Genomic DNA, 16,599 nt, shown 5'->3' on the forward strand with positions numbered 1-16,599 from the left:
TGATTTTAAGGGGTCTTTGAGATGAGAGTCTGTGATTTAGATGAGAAAATAAACAACAAATCAGACTTTTCCTGGCTTCCAGATAGCCATTTGAACGTGTAAGGTTCACAAAAACAAAATTGCAACACTTTTTCATAAATAATTTCATATGCTTACCACCAGAAGGCTTCATCAAAATGTCACAAAGCAATGGCTGGTGGATGAGCTCATATTTCACATAAAAGCAAAGTGTAGCCCCCTGGGACAGTGTCCTACTTTGACAATTTAAAGATCCCATATTAGTTTAATTTACATGTTCATAATCTTGCATAAGGGCATTTCTTAGAGAGGTTTATATGCTTCATTGTTAGAAAATACCTAACGCTGTACATTACTGTAGCGCCTCCAGTTGCACCGTGTCTGAAACTGTCAGTTTTAGCTCCTGTCTCTTTAAGACCCCCCCCTGCTGAAAGGCCAGGTCTGCCCCGAGTGGGTAAACTGGGAAAAAAATGTCTGAGTGTGGGGTGTTTCCCACCACAGCGGTACTGGTTCGGAGCCACAGTCCAAACTAGAACCAGTTCTTTCTGTTTCAACTGCCAAAGCTTTGGCTCCAGCCCAAAAAAACTCTTTACTGGGCCAGAGCGAAGAATCCATCATGTCAGGGCTGCTGCGGGTCAGTGATGCATTTAGTCTGCTTAATTCAAAACAGAGCTATTCAGACCTGAGCTTCAACACTGATGTGCAGCAGAATCAGCCGTTTAAAACCATGAGCTCAGTGTTTACATGCAGCTTAATGTTGTTATATCATCAGTTTCACCTGTGTTGCTGCCCAATGCAGAGCTGCAGTTACCATCCGCTGCCGAGTTTTTGAACGGTGTTTGCGGCTGTTTATTGAAATTGTCAAGTGTTTTAATAAAGTCAGCTGATGTTTATAGATCACACTGAAATAATGTGGAAAAATCCTGTTGGTATCGACGCCCATGAATATTGGTTATTGCTTGGAAACACCAGACAGCACTGCGGAGAGCGTTCATCGGCTGCTGTTTAAAACAGTGTATCGAAAAAGTAGACTGGTGACATTCAGACACCAGTTAGCAGGGGAAACAAGACAAACACTGTGATAGGTTGTTGTTTTTGTGAACTGCTGTCCTCTACAGAAATTCAGAATACACCAGAGGGAGCGTCAAACATGTTAGAAGAGACGCTTAAAGTGATGTAATGATGAGGCTCTGTTGTGGCTGTAAAAAACCAAATCAGTTCATTGATAAGAACAAACTTCAAAGTGGCTGTAGTACCAGCCCTGAACCACCAGTGGAACGACTTTGGTCTAAAAGGGTAATGAACCAGAGCGTAACTTAGAACCAGTTCTTTCTGTTTCGGCTGCTATTTGCAGGTCCAAAGCAAAGAACCACTTAGGAGTTTGGGTTGTGGGCTACTGAGACCAACTGGAACCACCACGTTAAAAAAAAAAAAAAATCCAAAGTCATTGCAGCATCGAGTCTTCTGAACTAAGCTTCAGTGTGGATGTAAAGCCGGTGCGGCAGTGTAAACGTATGAGTTCAATGTTATTATCTTTTTCAGTGCATATTGTCAGTCGTGTTTTTGAATCCCAATAGAAGGATCCAAACCAGCTCTGAACCGGCTCTGGCACCACCAGCCCAGAACCAGAATCGTGTCAAAAAGGGGTACGAGACTGCCAAACTAGCCAGTAAGCAGCAAGAGTTCAGATTGGTTTAATGGTTACTACAAACAAGGTGGTTCAGAAGCATGTGTGGGACAGAAAAACAGCTGGGGGCTCCTTAAATGTACAAACCTTTTCAAAGATCTAAAGAGGATAAGGCCATACTCAGCTTTGAGTTACAATAAGTGGCAAACCGATAGTATTCTTTGGTCTTTATAAAGTGCTGCTATTCAGTCAAATGAATATAATTTACAACCGAAATGTGAACTCTTTTTCAAATATTTCAACACTTCGTGTCGAACTCAAACCACACTGAAAGGAACCGTTGGAAAAAGAAGCCATTTTTATTCCTTCAAGGCATCACAACTGGTCTTTGATTCCAGCCATTTAATGAACATCAGAATTAAAACCTTGTGTGTCGTTAGAATTTTCAAAAGTTATCCTTGGGTTGTGAAAAAAAGAACCAAAGAGAGGGAGAGTACCAGCGCTTTCTCAGTGTTTAAACTCCAAATTTATCTCCAAACCAAAGATTTGCGATAGCCGGTCGATAGGCAAAAAAGTGTCGTCAGCCATGCCAGACTCTTGGAAACTTCCTTCGTCTGCTCAAACATCTCAGTAAGTGAAACCTACAAACACATGTGGTGATTTCTGGGACTTATTTCTCGATAACTCAGGACCTAGAATGTATAAAAACACGTCACTGCACATTTCCAGAAGTTGCAAAAGCCTGAATTGAAATTTTACTACTTGTTCACTGACTCAGAAAGTGTTTTTTTTTTCTTTTTTTATCATTAGAATCGATTGATAAGTTAACTACATTAACAAAGAAGACAGCTACAGTATTGCACATACCTTTGCAATCCCCATACAAATTTCAGACGCGCACTCATCCTCGTTAATTGTTCGTACACACTGAATCAGGCAGTCCATTGCGAACGCTCACTCATTCACATTACGTAATCGGAATCATACACACACTCAAAATAATCCTCGATGTTTAGTGCCCATCCCATGACACGGTAAACAAAACATTCTTAGACAATAAAAAGGGAAAAAACGAAAACCTAAAAGGAAAGAAATATAAACATCTTTTCCACTGACAGGGCCCGCTGGTGCCTGACCAGTGTTTTCTGACCCCGATGAGTCCAGATCCGTCCAGATCCGGCCCGTCCTCACGCCTCACATCAGTGAGTCCATCAGCACGAAGTCGTCTTCTAAAAGAAACCCCTCTGCTGCTGAGTCTAACCTCTCTGTGTACCTACTCGTGGTGTGTTTTAAAGGAAACTGTCCATGTCTGTCGGGATAGAAGTAGTAGTAGCAGTAATTGTAGTAGTTGTAGTGGTCGCGGGCCTGAGACGCATCTGCGTGGATCAGTAGGTGGCGCTGGTGGGTTCCCTTGATGAGCTGAAGAGTATGTCGGCTTTTGAGCTCATGAAGTATGTCAGAAGGAAGGACGTTAGCAGAACACCGATACCTACGCCGAGCGTCAACATCTGGAGGAGGAAGAGAAACGTTTAAATATCGAACAAGCAGTAAGCACAAGGCATACAGTAAAATTAACTTCAATTCATCAACATGCTGTGGTAAATGAACAATCTTCAGCTCATAAATGTTGGAGTCCTAGCTGGTAAAACTGATAATATCTCCTCAGTGAGCTCAAGATCATCTGCTGCGAAACAGAGACACAACACTAAACTTTCCTCCGTGTGAGGAGTGGACATTCATCGTGTCACTTTGTGATCTGCTCTGAATAACAAAGCGTTGGACATATTCTTGGAGTGATCTTAACAGCTGTGTGCTACAATGCTGCCCGAAAAAAGCTCCACATGGAAATCTGCTCTCTTGAATGAGTAATTCATGCACAAAGTTTCCCATCCATCTGCTGCTTTGCAATCGCTGCCCACAGATTTGTAAACTGTGCACAGTACTTCCAAAACAACCTCTTTCTTCAGGCAAAAAGGAAGTTCGCCAGTGTTTGTGGGACTTTGGAGCGACGGCAGAGACGATACGCTCAAGTATCCGGCCAATCGGTGGTTTGAAGTCATGCCACCAAAATTTAAAAATGGCAACCAACGAGTAGTAGGTCATTACTGGCTTTTGGCAAGACTTTCATTTTTACAGAAAACGCATATCGGTTCCAGTTATCAATCACAGCTCTCCCCGATTCTGCTATTGACTCAGAAAAATAACAGTTATTCTTTAAAGCAACACCAGAGAAGTTTGTGAGTCTTAAAACTAGGTGTTTCTGACTTGTTTTGGAGTAAACCGACAATTGTTACGCACATTCCCACGTCTGAAACTGCACTAATTGAAATTCAGCAGTTCATAACTTTGGTTTCCACTGTTTTGCTTTTCGGTTGCTTGACATTTTTGTGGGCTTTTGGTGGCGTCTTTGTGGCCTCTTCAACGTGACGAAAACTAAGATTTGTTTTTATGACGGTGGCATTATATCGCCCAACTGTAGGGGGAGCCAAGTAGCAAAAAGAAATTGACAAATTTGTTACTTTAACATAGCAAAAGCACACAACTCAAAACCATTCACTGTACTTCTGCAAAGAAATTCAACTTAAGTGGAAAAACAATCAGTTTATATATGTATAACAAACAGAGGTGCTTTGGCCTAATGGTTTTTTTATATATATATATATATATATATATATATTTAGTTGCTTTTGCGAGCACTTTGGAAGTCCTCCCAGAAACTTACCTGCTTCTACAGAACACCACGGAACAAAAGTCAAACATTTGTAAATCAAAGACTGAAAAGGCCAGTTTCACACATATAAATACTTTTTAAAAGCTGTAGGTATCCTTCATCTGGTGCAAGTAGTGAACAGTTGGCTCTTGAAGTGAAAACTGGCATGACTGCTGCTTTTAAAAAGAGTTAAGATGCACGTGAGCTGAAAGATGCTAAAAAAAAAAAAAAAACCTAATGCAGAGCTGCCAAACAAATCTGCAGTACACCGTCTCAGGTTACGCACGGCTCACTCGTGTGACTGTAAACGTGTCAAATGTCTGACTTTACAGCCCCTATTAGATGAACATGGAAAAACTAAAAGTACCAGCTTAAACCGGGCGACGCTTTCACCTCATTAAAATTCTACATAACAGAGATGGAGGGCTTTGATGTATTTCAGCGTGATGCAGGATGAACATGCAGAGGCTTGAATCTTGTTCAGGAAACATCATCCATCACTGTCAGCGTTTAGCCAGCTTTATGTTTGCTGCCAATGTTCTTCTGTTTCTGTTGTTTTGGAAATGCTGAATTCAATACTTAATTTGTTAGTTTTGGCCAGTTCGGCTGCAAAAGAACTCAATTAAATCTCCTGTAGGTCAGAGACCAAAAAGAGATGCATGGACGGTGACAAAGTTACGAGGTAAATGGGATCATTTGCTAAACTATAAAAGTTGCCGTGTAGCAGCGAGTCTTCTCTTACCAGGAGATCCTTGAATAATTAAAAGACAGGCAAACAAGTTAAAAGAAAAGCAAAGCTGCCCACGAGGTGGTTTTAGTGATGTGTCAGGGGCTTCTGACAAAACAAAACTGTGATCTAGATATTCAGTCTGGACACCAAGACCAGAAAACGTCTACTCCGAGGGAAGGTTTACCTCCAGGTCGTGACTGGCCACCAGGAATATGCGTCCTGTGATGCTCTTCCACCTGGACTCTGTCCACGTTGAGTAATCTTTGGAGGTGTACTCCCGCAGGTCGAAGGCTGGGGACAGCGCTTTGGAGAGACGAACCGTGGAGCGGACGCAGAAAGCCTCCCGCTCTGTACTGTTGGCGGGCGCTGCACCTTGGACCCACAAGTAGCTGTACATCTGCGGGGGGAGTAACACGGGTCATAGAGTGCTGACGGAGTAAATACACTGTGGGGCCTTTTTTTTTTTTTTGGGGCATATCATCAACAATTATTCACCAAAGTCCAGATCTGAACAAATTCTACAGCTCCTTTGGTACATTGTTCGTTTTACACACTTTTCAGTTCAGCTGCCAACATTTCCACATAAAATAAAATACGGAAGCCCATAAACACCAAAACATTGGACTTCTTGCTTCTTTCTCCGTCTGACTGTTAACTGAACACCTGTTCGTACATCGACTTAAAGACACCAACCTTCGAACCACAGGTGGATAACTTCCCCTATTTTCTGACTGATGATAAGTTTTCTTTCTTCAACTTTACCGTCATCAGAAGCTCAGCTGTTAAGAGTTAAAACCACTTTGATGGGAATGTTTTATCCTTGTTTTGGTGAGTCTGCTTTAACCCTCTCTTATGTGCTGCTTGTTTGGGACACTTGGACAGAAACAGGCAGGGAGGAATAGGAAGAACGTGGCGTTTAAATATGCTACGCCCTTTGCTTCAAATCAACTACGATATAAAAGCACCTGAATCTGAAGGAACTGGTTTCATTAAACAAAATCAAAGGAGCTGTTATCAGTTTGGAGGCTGCAACCATCAGCTGCTAATGTAATGTTCGACAATAACCGTCCCTTCTAATATTTTCAGAACTTAGTTCTGATGAATATGTTTGTTGTCACATACTGTTTGTATATTCTGCGTTATTTATGTTGTGTAATAAGTGCTGATCAGTTGCTGCTTGTGTTGTCCATGACACTCAAGCCAAAAAAGGTGTTAAATCTCTAGAGTTTAGTTAAAAAATTAAACAAAGTCGGTGTCATAAAGAGGATCCAGTTAGACTTTGCTCACCCGAGTTGAACAAAGTTAGGCTGCAGAAACAAGCAGCAGAAAATGTAGATGTTCCTGTGCTATTAGCCTTTTAAATAATATGACACATTTATTTTTTTATCACCTTTGTGATTAAATTTATCCTGTTTAAAATCTAAACCCAGCTAAATCTAAACGACTTGATGAAATAAAGTCTTGTATGGTAAATCTTACATGTTTGCTCTCCTTGTCGTCCTCATTCTCTCTGTGATTCTGGCAGTTTTCCTTGGTGATGTTGATGGTGCTGCCGGTCAGGTTAGCCAACAGGTACTGGACCAGAAAAGTTGGCTCACTGGTCTGTTGATTCACACCGATGTAGAAGTTTGTGGGCCTGTTAGCTGAGAGGGAGAAAACAGACCAAGTTTAGCCATTTCGGGAATAAAAATGTGATCAAAAATACCACCCGATGATAAAAGTGTCCATGGCTGTGTCCCTTAAGTTAGTAATTATAAAAGGTAAATATATCAAAACCAACTAAAAAAAAACTCCCTGGAGCTATCACAGCAAGACACAATCAAGATAGGGAAGTTATTTCATTTATTCCTCTTCTTAAAAGTCAAAACAGGGTCAACTTACCCAGGTGGCTCTTGAGGTCAGAGGGTATTATCTGCTGGAACCAGGAGTTATTCGACCGAACAAGGAAACTGTACAGCATTTGGTTAACCTGAGACAAAGTTAGGATAGAGTCACTTCAGCTTAGCTCCGCAAGATCAATAATGCATCAAAGACTGCGAAGGAATCAATGCATGTTTACATTCAAAGTTATGAGTGAAAAAAAAGAGAGAAAAGCTCATTTAAAGTCACTGTAAGAGATTATAGTAAAAAATAAGAATAGATGATCTAAAAACAACAGTAAGAAGAGCATGTTTAAGATGCCTGAGACGGTATCACTTTTAAAATCCCAATCACAGACAAACAAGACCAACATCAGGAAAAAAAAGGGGGGGGAAAAAACTCAATTTTACATCGAACAGAAGCAGGTTAAGCTTCTGATGGTGATTTGAAGTCTCCTCAAAAAGAAACAAATGAATTCTTAATGTTATGTCACAGCTGTTATATTTCTGATGCGAGTCAAAATAAATGGCAAGTAAACTTGTGAATGAAATAAGTGAAAACATGTTTATATATTCCACAACCGTCAGACGAGCAGCAGTTTAATCCTCCTCCTGCTTCTTATGAGCTAATCGCTGCGGCAGTGTGGATGATAGAAACATGAGCTACCTGGATAGAATAAAAAGTGCCGCATGGGCGTGTGTGAATGGCTTTGTGTGGCTTGTTTAAGCTGTTGAACTACATAAATGAAGAACATCTATGAGAAAGCAGTCTTACCAGCTGTGGGTCTGCTTGAATGCTGCCGAGCTGAGTTTCTTCTCCTCCAGCCTGCGCATACAGAGCTCGCGCCACCATCGTTGCCACCTCAGCCAGAGCCTGAAAGATGCATCTCTTTAGAACTGCTTTTCATTTGCATCTCCACATAGTTGAAAGAGTTGAGCACCAGAAATGAGCAGTCAGTACCTTAGCAGTGTCTGTAACAAACTCCAGCTGTTCCTCTGGGGTCAGGTTCGGAGGGTAAGATACGTTCAGATATTCAGCGTTGTCGAACATACTCTCATAGTACCTGCGCACGGACAACGGCAAAAACAAATTCCTTGACACGGGATCCCTCGACAGCAGTCTCATAATGTGGCTTTAAAAGAAGAAGCAGAACTCACCTATTAGCGAACCTGGACTGGTGATTCTCAATAACAACACCAGGGATTGGTCGAGCTCGCAGGAACCGCTGGAAGGATGAGGGAGGCAGCGGCTGGGTGACACCCGGTTCCTCCAAAGAGAAGTTTAAACCTGTGGCGGCCGACTGCAAGTTGTTGATGAGTTTCCTCACCTGAAACGGATCATTAAGGGGAAACACAGTAGCACAGACTTTAGAAGCTTAAACTTATTAGAATAACCATGAGAATAAGAACATGTGTCAAGCCTGGACTGAAATCTAAATATCTTTTTTTTCAGCTTGAACCCTCATAATCTACAAAAATAGCTGATTTATTTACACCGTATCTCACATAGCAACTGTTTAGCTAATTCTATAACTAATTCGCCACTTATATTCTGAAAGAGTCCTGTATGGGTAAATGTTGATTTGGGTTTAATTATTTTCTCCCTCGGTGAAAATGCTGGGCCACTTTAGTCGTAGTGTGACACGTCGGATACAGACTGTGGGTGCAAACCTGTCACTGGACACGTATTTCAGGCGGGACTTTCCTCCCCTTCTGCTGTCTATGTGACAGAATTTTAAAAATCCCCTCTGCTACACGACATTAGCACCTCTGCAAATGCTCCACTGAACAGCCTTCCAGTCCAAAATGCTGTTTTGCAGGTAGATCATTGCTGCACTCTGAGCTGTGCAGCATTATTTTTTTTACATTTGTTGTGCAAAGAACACCAACAATTGAAAAGATAGTATGTGTGCAGACACAGCACTCTCCTGTGTGGATATGGCAGATCTGGCAATCTGACACAGGACAATGCTTTTTATTCATAGATTGCACCTGTATTCTGTGTTTTTAATCAATATATTGAATCTTCTTTGCTTCTGTGACATTTTATAGGATCAAAAAACAGTTAATCCTACCAATAATGACAAACATAAACAAATTTGACAAGAAATACCTGGCTAAAATGGCCCTGAGTGAGATTTAATTCCTATTTTCTCCAGCGCTGATTGCATATTTTGTCACAAACCTCTTCGTTTACACTGCTGTTCCTCTTAGACACGGGATCTGAGTGAAGCCAGAGCTTGGAGTCATGCAGTCCCACCTTAGATGTGAAAATTTAACACAATCATATACAGTGCAGAAATATTCACGTCACATACAACTTGATATATTACATTTAGTAAGAAATAATTCTGTTCACAGTGGTGATGTACAAGGAAAGGGTGCAATTAGTTTTGCACGGTAAGCTTAGTTTCAAAGATCATTTTGAAAGTAACATTAGAAAATGTGGCCTTCAGCTCCCGTTACTGCCCCTAAAAAACAAATCTCAGTGTGTCCTGCACATATACAGCCACACAAATGGATTTGTTGTCATGTTATAGAGGCCACAAAGGTGCCCTCAAAGGCCCTCAAAAACACCAAGCGCCTCTAAATATAAACGGTGTGGTGCTGTGCTGGAAACCTGTGGTATCTCAGCCCTCATCTCGAGACAGTTTCAGGTCAGTCTACTTTGTAACGAGTCAGAAGCCCATAGTTTAAAGGTTCATAAACTTCTCTAGAGCCATTCATTCAATTAAATGATATGAAATACAATGTTTTGTACAGAAAAACAAGAAGAGAAGGAGAAGCTGCACTAATGCTTACATATGAGCAATATGAAATATATTTTAACCTTTAGAGTTAAACACAATCATGGGTGTATTGTTAAAATTGAATAGTTTATGCTTTATTAGCTAGACATACCTGTCCAATCTCCAGCACTGAGTGAATATTGTTGAGGTCCACAGCAAACTGATCATTCTCCATATCGTACACCATTCTCGAACTGCCAATGTAGTCAAAGGTTTCCTGGGAAACAAAGAAGACATTCATCAGGGCGGCAGTACATCACAAACTGAGTAAATATTGCATGTTTGTTAAACACAGGGGTGAACACAATGGTTTAGAAAGGACTGACCCCCTGGAAGAAAGTATAGAAGATGGTGCGGTTAAGCTGAGCCGTGACGTTACGCAGAGCGTGCGCAGCAGCCAGCAGGGTGACCAACCCCGAGGCTGCGCTGTCTGCTCCGGGAGCGATGTCGAAGAAAAAGGACCTGCTGTCCACCTGCAGAGAGGACAGGAAAGAAGAGGCAGAGGTTCATCAATCAAACATGGCAACAAACTTCTATCCAACTGTAATGTAATCTACAGCTCTGTAAGGTTTCTCCTTTCAGAAACTACACGTCCTAAACCTAAAGACATCAAACAATCTGGAACAAACGTAAGAATACCGAACTGACAGACTGACGGTTTAAGCTCAAATTAATAGGTTTCTATTTTAGTTAGAACAGCAACTATTGATGCATTAAAGAAAACACAGAAAACTCAAGAGGAAGGCAGCTTGGCAATCACCGTTATTTTACAAATGAAAGGCTCTGGAGCTGAAATGCCTGTAAATGTGCAACTGAACTGAAGGCTGCTCTGACTTTAACCGCCGTCTTTATTTCACAGAAGCTCAAAAGTAAAAACTGCATCTGTTTCTGTTCGTGTTTACAGCCAATCAGAAACCAGAGTCTCCCACCAGCACTTAGTTTCAGTTGAACATTCTGTTGCTGGTAGCAACCATGACTGGGAATAGCAGTAACCATGACCACAATATCACATGACACGCATCCCAAAGCAATAACTTAAAGCTGCTTTTATCACTGCAGATACTTCTCTAAAAGTCACATGAGCTGCAGCTGATGAGTAACACGTGTTCTTCTGTATTGTCACATATGTAAAGGCCTAGTTTATCACTTTTGCTTGGACTAAGATGAGTTAGGGTTCGAAACTCACCCTTGCTGCAGCGATGACCACGCTCTCATTCATCTTGTGGCCCTTGGCTGTGTTGTTTACAGGTCTGCTGGAGGCCCAAACATTATAGTCACCCAATGGGTCACATACCATCTCTATAGTAGGACACAAAACACAGGATTAGATATAAGGATCAACAACCCAACGCCACTTTTCTGAGTAGATTTTCTTATAAATCATAGAAACAGAGAAGGCCAAATATAGTAAAAAAAACAATGTCACGGATTATAAAAGAGAAACATAACCGCGATGGGTTTCGACCTCTACTCGTGTTGTGTAAATACCTGGGTTGAGGCTGAAATTGATGTCATTTCTCCTCATGCAGGTGGCCGTGTCGGTGACGGCGGACATGTGAGAGAAGAGCTGCATGGCGCACAGAGGGTACTGAGGAACGCTGCCATTCACAGGCCGGTTGTGGTCCATGAAACACTGTGAATAAAGACAAAGCCACCACGGTGACAAAAAGCACAAATGCTATATATTTCAAGGTGTTTGAACAAGTTGGAGCACGTGTATTTGGGGCTGGTGCTCTTGCTCAGGGGCACAGTGGCAGGTTTGAGTGCTGCGTGTGGGGCAAAGTTTACCATCTTTTTATACAGCAGCTGCCATGAGGATTAAACATAATGTGCCACAACATGCCCTTCATGAAGATCATCTTGTGCTGAAACAGTTTTGTTTGAATTTCTAATCTCAATCAACAGGAAGAAAAGTTCAGTTCATATGTTAGTGTGACGGTAACACTTGTCATAGATGTGTACTCTGAAACACCGTGACTATCAAGGCAGCCATTTTGTCCACAGAGAGTGACGTTAAAAGGAATTAAAAGATGAAACATCTGCTGTAACTTTACCTGTCGTATGACCTGTGTGTCATTGTCGTCTTTCAGGGAGAAGATCGGGAAGTCAAACTCCTCGTAGGACAGGCCGTTTCCCTCAGGGTTCCACATGGTCCCGTTACAGTGGGCCAGGGCCGGGTCGTAGCTCTCTGAATACACTCCTGAGGAACAATGAATACACAAATAAACATCACAACAGTGGTACCGTTAGGGAAGGCACCCGTGAAGTGTGGACTGCACGAACAGATCTCTTAACCATCACGCAAATCAAATAAAGCTAAAAACAGAGAAGATGTGAACGGCTCATATGTAACTATTGTTTATGAGATGCACGACAACTTTCTGCTGCTTTTTATTCGTTCAATACTGATTTTTAAAAGCAATAGATCAGTTTAACAGCTGTGGTTACACTTAATTAGTACATTTTACATCAAACCTGTTTGACCAGTTTAACCGTCCAAAACACCTGCTACTTCACTTTAATGATACATAAATAATAATAAATAATACATTATTTTTCATATTTCAGGTACATTTTAACACTTATGATTTGGATTTTTAGCACATTTGAAATCAAAATGAAGGACCCGATTTAAAGCCCTCCACTGTCAATTAAATGTGCCCTCTCATATTTGTTCTCCCTGACCTTTAACTGCTTTTAACAATCATTGTATCTTTTAACACTCTTAAGTATTTATAGTGTTTTTATTGGTGTTGTCTTTTGTGCGTTTACATGCTTTTATCTGTCTCTGATTATGTGTTTTAGTTATTATTATTTATATGTTGTGTACAGCCCTTTGGTCAACTGTGGTTGTTTTAAATGTGCTTCATAACTAAAACCCGATATGATTTAAGTTAATTATTCTGATTACACGGTACTGTTATTATCAGCGGTTTCATGAGATGTGCCCTCCGACGATCACCAGTCTATAATTTTAATTTTTTTCTAACTTGTGTAATGCTTAACAGCAAGTCTGAGCAGGAAACTCCCCACCCACCTGTGTTCTCGTTGGGACAGGTGGTGTGCGGAGAAAAGTCTCCCGGTGGATTTGAGCTCGGCGCCACAACAACAACACCAGACACCCTGTTGGAGCCGTTCTTCAGCTTCATCATGATGGATCTGACGGACAGACGGTCGACACGGGGCAGAGCAGATGATTCATGTAAAAAGCAGGTCAGAGATGGGTGAGATTCTTTTGAAAAGTGGTTCAAGTTTCTTTCCTGAGGGCTACACTTGTAGTATGTGCCAAATTTGTTAACCTACATTTCAGTAACCAGGAGCTTATGATTACATAGTCTCCATTTCTCTCTACATAGACGATAACACTCCAGAAATAAAGTAAGGATGTGATTAGAATTTATAACAAAACAATAATTATTTTTAATAAGACATTGTGAAAACTAATATAAGAAGACAAGAGTGACATGTAAGCTTCCACTGCAGGGTGAGACGCATCAACTGTACCTCGTAAAGAGTGCGGACTCAAGGATAACCATATAAGGAGGGTTGTGACCCGTGCGCAGGACCCAGTCAAGGTTTTCCTCCGATTCGAGCAAATGGAGCACACCTACATCACCTGATAAAGAAGCTGAAATCCAAAACACAAAAAGGATGAGCACTTGTGGCAAAGCACAACAGCTGTATTTGATCAAAGATCCTCAAAGCTCCTCTTTTAATGGAAAGGTTTTGGTATGTAACCTTTCCGCTTCGAATGGCGAAGCCTCAGTAGTTTGACAACAGCATGCGGGTATCCCAACAGCTTTTCATAACTAAGATATTCGTCACAGGTATGCTTGCTTTATTCTGTGCTTTCATCTTTAGAAAGCCAATCCTATCCATAACAACTGCACAAGTGTGCATCTCCACACATAATCTGCCTGGAGCAATTACACAGAAATGCTCTGTTTTTAGGCATTTAAGATCTGACACACTGCAGTACTTTTACATACGGCATCCATCAAAGATTCACCACAGACAGTTATGAAGATGACTTTAATGTGTTGCTATACTCACACTGGCAGCCTATCTGATGTGTTGCATTGAGCAGTCGCACACATGAGATAGTGTAATTGAGATTAATATAAATCTTCTTTTCCACTGAGTTACAGCTGACACCTGCGAGGAGAAAGAAACCAAAAACAAATCCGACGTGGTGAAAGATAATCACAGAAAATATCTTTATTTCTCACAAGTGAAAAAAATCAAATTCAGTTTAAAACACAATACTAAAATAAATTAGGTCTATCCTGTTTACAGACTGGCTGTGAAACCTTTAGTACATTTTTTAAACTCTTTAAGGTGACGGATCCATATCAGCTTGAGGTTTGTTAACGTATGCCAAACCACAACACTGTTTTTCAGGTATGAAATCTTACGGTGAAGATCATTTTGATTACCAGATGTGCAATACTAGGTCAGGGATTATCGATAATATGATGTAAAGTGGCTCTAAAACTAAATGATAATGGCCATCAAGTCCAAAGAGAATGTAGAGAGAGCCTCGAACTGGATTTGGATTAAAAGGTCTGAAACATGTACCAATGATGCTGGGACACAAGTCAATCAAGGCTGAGTGTCTGGTGTATTGAGACCTGAAGCATCTCATGATCTCAGTGAACATCACTAGTCCCATAGCATCTGTCAAATGTACCATATCTTTGCTAGTGACTCCCAGGAACATGCTCGGTGACAATCAAGAACTCTGTGATGACAACTGCAGAGACAGTGGATAGTACGTATAGAGAGCGACGGGTAGCCACAGAAGAGAGGCATCAAATTCACCAAAGAGGCCACGGAGAGAGAATCTACATGGGCTTGGTTTAAAAGGTCTGAACCACGGGGCAGTGATGCTGGAACACCAGCTGGGGCCTGAAAAACCGTGGCGTGGTCACCCGAGCGAGATTAAAAAACGCTGATGATGCATCCCAGAGCATCAGCCGACGCATCTGTACACCCAGTGTTGACGCATGTTGTATTTCAGTGTCTAAAATATCTAGTTCTGAACTGGACTAATTTTACATAAAGAAAAAGCTTACAAATTAACTTCTCCTTTTTCTTAACATTATACACACTTCCAGCTTTAAAGGTAATACACTTGTGTTGTTAAATAGCCTTTTTTGGTCTTCTCCAGCACATCCCAAAGATTCTCATATGGGTTAAGTCTTGGTGATAAATCCATGTGAAAACTCTAAGTCTCTTGCTCCCTTGAACCACTCTTTGACAATTTGAAATGAATGAATCCTGACATTGTCCCCAAATTATTTCCTTAGTTAAAAATGGCGATCTTGTTTTTTAGCAAGACGATATATTTGTAGGTCCGTAAAACGTTTGTAAATAACATATTCCAGATTATTCAGAATAATATAAAGTATTTATGCTCTTTTATGTTGTTGTCCATAACGCAGTACAGTGCAAGACACATCTGATCAATTATAAACTCATTCTGCAGTATGACAGCAACCCAAACATACAGTCAGAGGCTAAAGTTCAATCTTCTGTAAAAGAAAAATAGTCTTGAACCGACTGTATGGCTCCATAAAGTCCTGCCAGAAGCAATTATAGACACAGAAACAGATAGAAGGGCTTAAATGCATTTTTTCATCCCAATTGATTAAGAGTTGTAGAAAGAGAATAAATGAATGGAGGCCATTTGCTGCATTTCAAAAAGGCTCCTGGCGTTTTTTTTTAGTGTGTTAAAGATTTGCAAAGACATGAATACTGGACAGGGTAACCTAGGTGAGGACTCATTAGTTAAGCTTTTAACAAGGCATGTTCTAATCTCAGTCCATAAAGTATTCATTTTAAATCCAGCTTGGTTCACCTGTTCCCACAAGCAAATCCCCCAAAGCAGGAAGAGCAGAAACCGATTTCATCCCCACTAAAGTGTTGTCATGCATTACTATGTATCTAGTTGGTGTGGCAATCATACTAACATTTAACCAAGGGAAAAAAAAAATCCCTTTAATTTAGCACGGTGTTGTAGCATTTAATCCAAGGAGCTCTGGATGGCCGCTGCGGGGAAATCACGAGCTGTCACGCTGATGCTCAGTTCCACCTCAGAGGAGGGCAAACCCCACCTCCAACTGACTTCAAGAGAAGTCAACAATAACCCCCAACAAACACCTATATGGTCATTTCCCAACTTTGCTTTGGTGGGAATATGCCACATTTAATAGCAAATGAGAACCCCATTGTGAAACTTGAATAAAAATATTAATTCGGTGCACATTAAAGAGGAACCGGGCAGCCGCTGCTAACGCTAACTAGCCTAGCTTTCAGCTAGCTCGAGCACAAAGAAGTCTGTCAAGCTAACCTCCCTGAAAGCGAAACACGTCAGTCGTTAACAGATTTGTAGAAACACAAATCTAGCAGAGTAGGAGTACGACTTACCGACAAAAAACAAACAAAATACCAAATTAACGATCCATTTGTTCGACAGCAAATCCATCTTCCTGGTTTGAAAAGCAGAAAAACACAACAGGAAGTGCAAATCCGCGACACATCCGGGTTCTCCTGTTTGGTTCCGCTCTCCGGTAAATAGATTGCACACAAAATGTCAGCTTTCATTGTCTCAAAAGTATTTTTACCCCTTTCATTTAATTTAATTCGGTATCGGTGTAGCATATATGCATTTACTAGTTATTTAGTACACAATTATCCCAGTTTTTTTTTTTTTTTTTTTAAAAAGGACCCATGAGTCAACTACACTCTTCGTACATCTCAGATGACTTAGCCTTGTGCTTCACGCTCAATAATCAAATTCCATGTTTAGAAAAATCGAAACCCTTTTCCTTTTCACTCACCACAAAGTTGTGACACTTGGCACT

At 40.9% G+C, this 16,599-nt stretch overlaps 1 protein-coding gene across 1 annotated transcript; it reads right to left on the bottom strand.

Annotated features, from left to right (window-relative positions):
* Positions 1–1,985: 1,985 nt before the first annotated feature.
* Positions 1,986–16,276, bottom strand: ncstn (nicastrin). The gene is made up of 17 exons (XM_075482822.1): positions 16,163–16,276; positions 13,787–13,888; positions 13,238–13,361; positions 12,771–12,892; positions 11,788–11,933; positions 11,222–11,366; positions 10,920–11,032; positions 10,060–10,206; positions 9,846–9,950; positions 9,130–9,204; positions 8,103–8,272; positions 7,906–8,008; positions 7,720–7,818; positions 6,967–7,054; positions 6,565–6,728; positions 5,270–5,482; positions 1,986–3,153 (listed from the first exon to the last, which is right to left on the bottom strand). The coding sequence occupies exons 1-17, from the start codon at positions 16,218–16,220 to the stop codon at positions 3,031–3,033; spliced, it is 2,097 nt and encodes a 698-aa protein (XP_075338937.1). The 5' UTR covers positions 16,221–16,276; the 3' UTR covers positions 1,986–3,030.
* Between the last annotated feature and the right edge of the window lie 323 nt (positions 16,277–16,599).

This window comes from Odontesthes bonariensis, chromosome 14 (assembly GCF_027942865.1).
Source record: "Odontesthes bonariensis isolate fOdoBon6 chromosome 14, fOdoBon6.hap1, whole genome shotgun sequence".
Taxonomy (NCBI): Eukaryota; Metazoa; Chordata; class Actinopteri; order Atheriniformes; family Atherinopsidae; genus Odontesthes; species Odontesthes bonariensis.

Coding starts and splice junctions, on each gene's coding strand:
- ncstn (XM_075482822.1), bottom strand. CDS start 16,220: ATGGATTTGCTGTCGAACAAATGGATCGTTAATTTGGTATTTTGTTTG. Junction 13,889..16,162: donor ATTTTGTTTGTTTTTTGTCG/GTAAGTCGTACT, acceptor TTCTCCTCGCAG/GTGTCAGCTGTAACTCAGTG. Junction 9,951..10,059: donor TCTATACTTTCTTCCAGGGG/GTCAGTCCTTTC, acceptor TTTGTTTCCCAG/GAAACCTTTGACTACATTGG.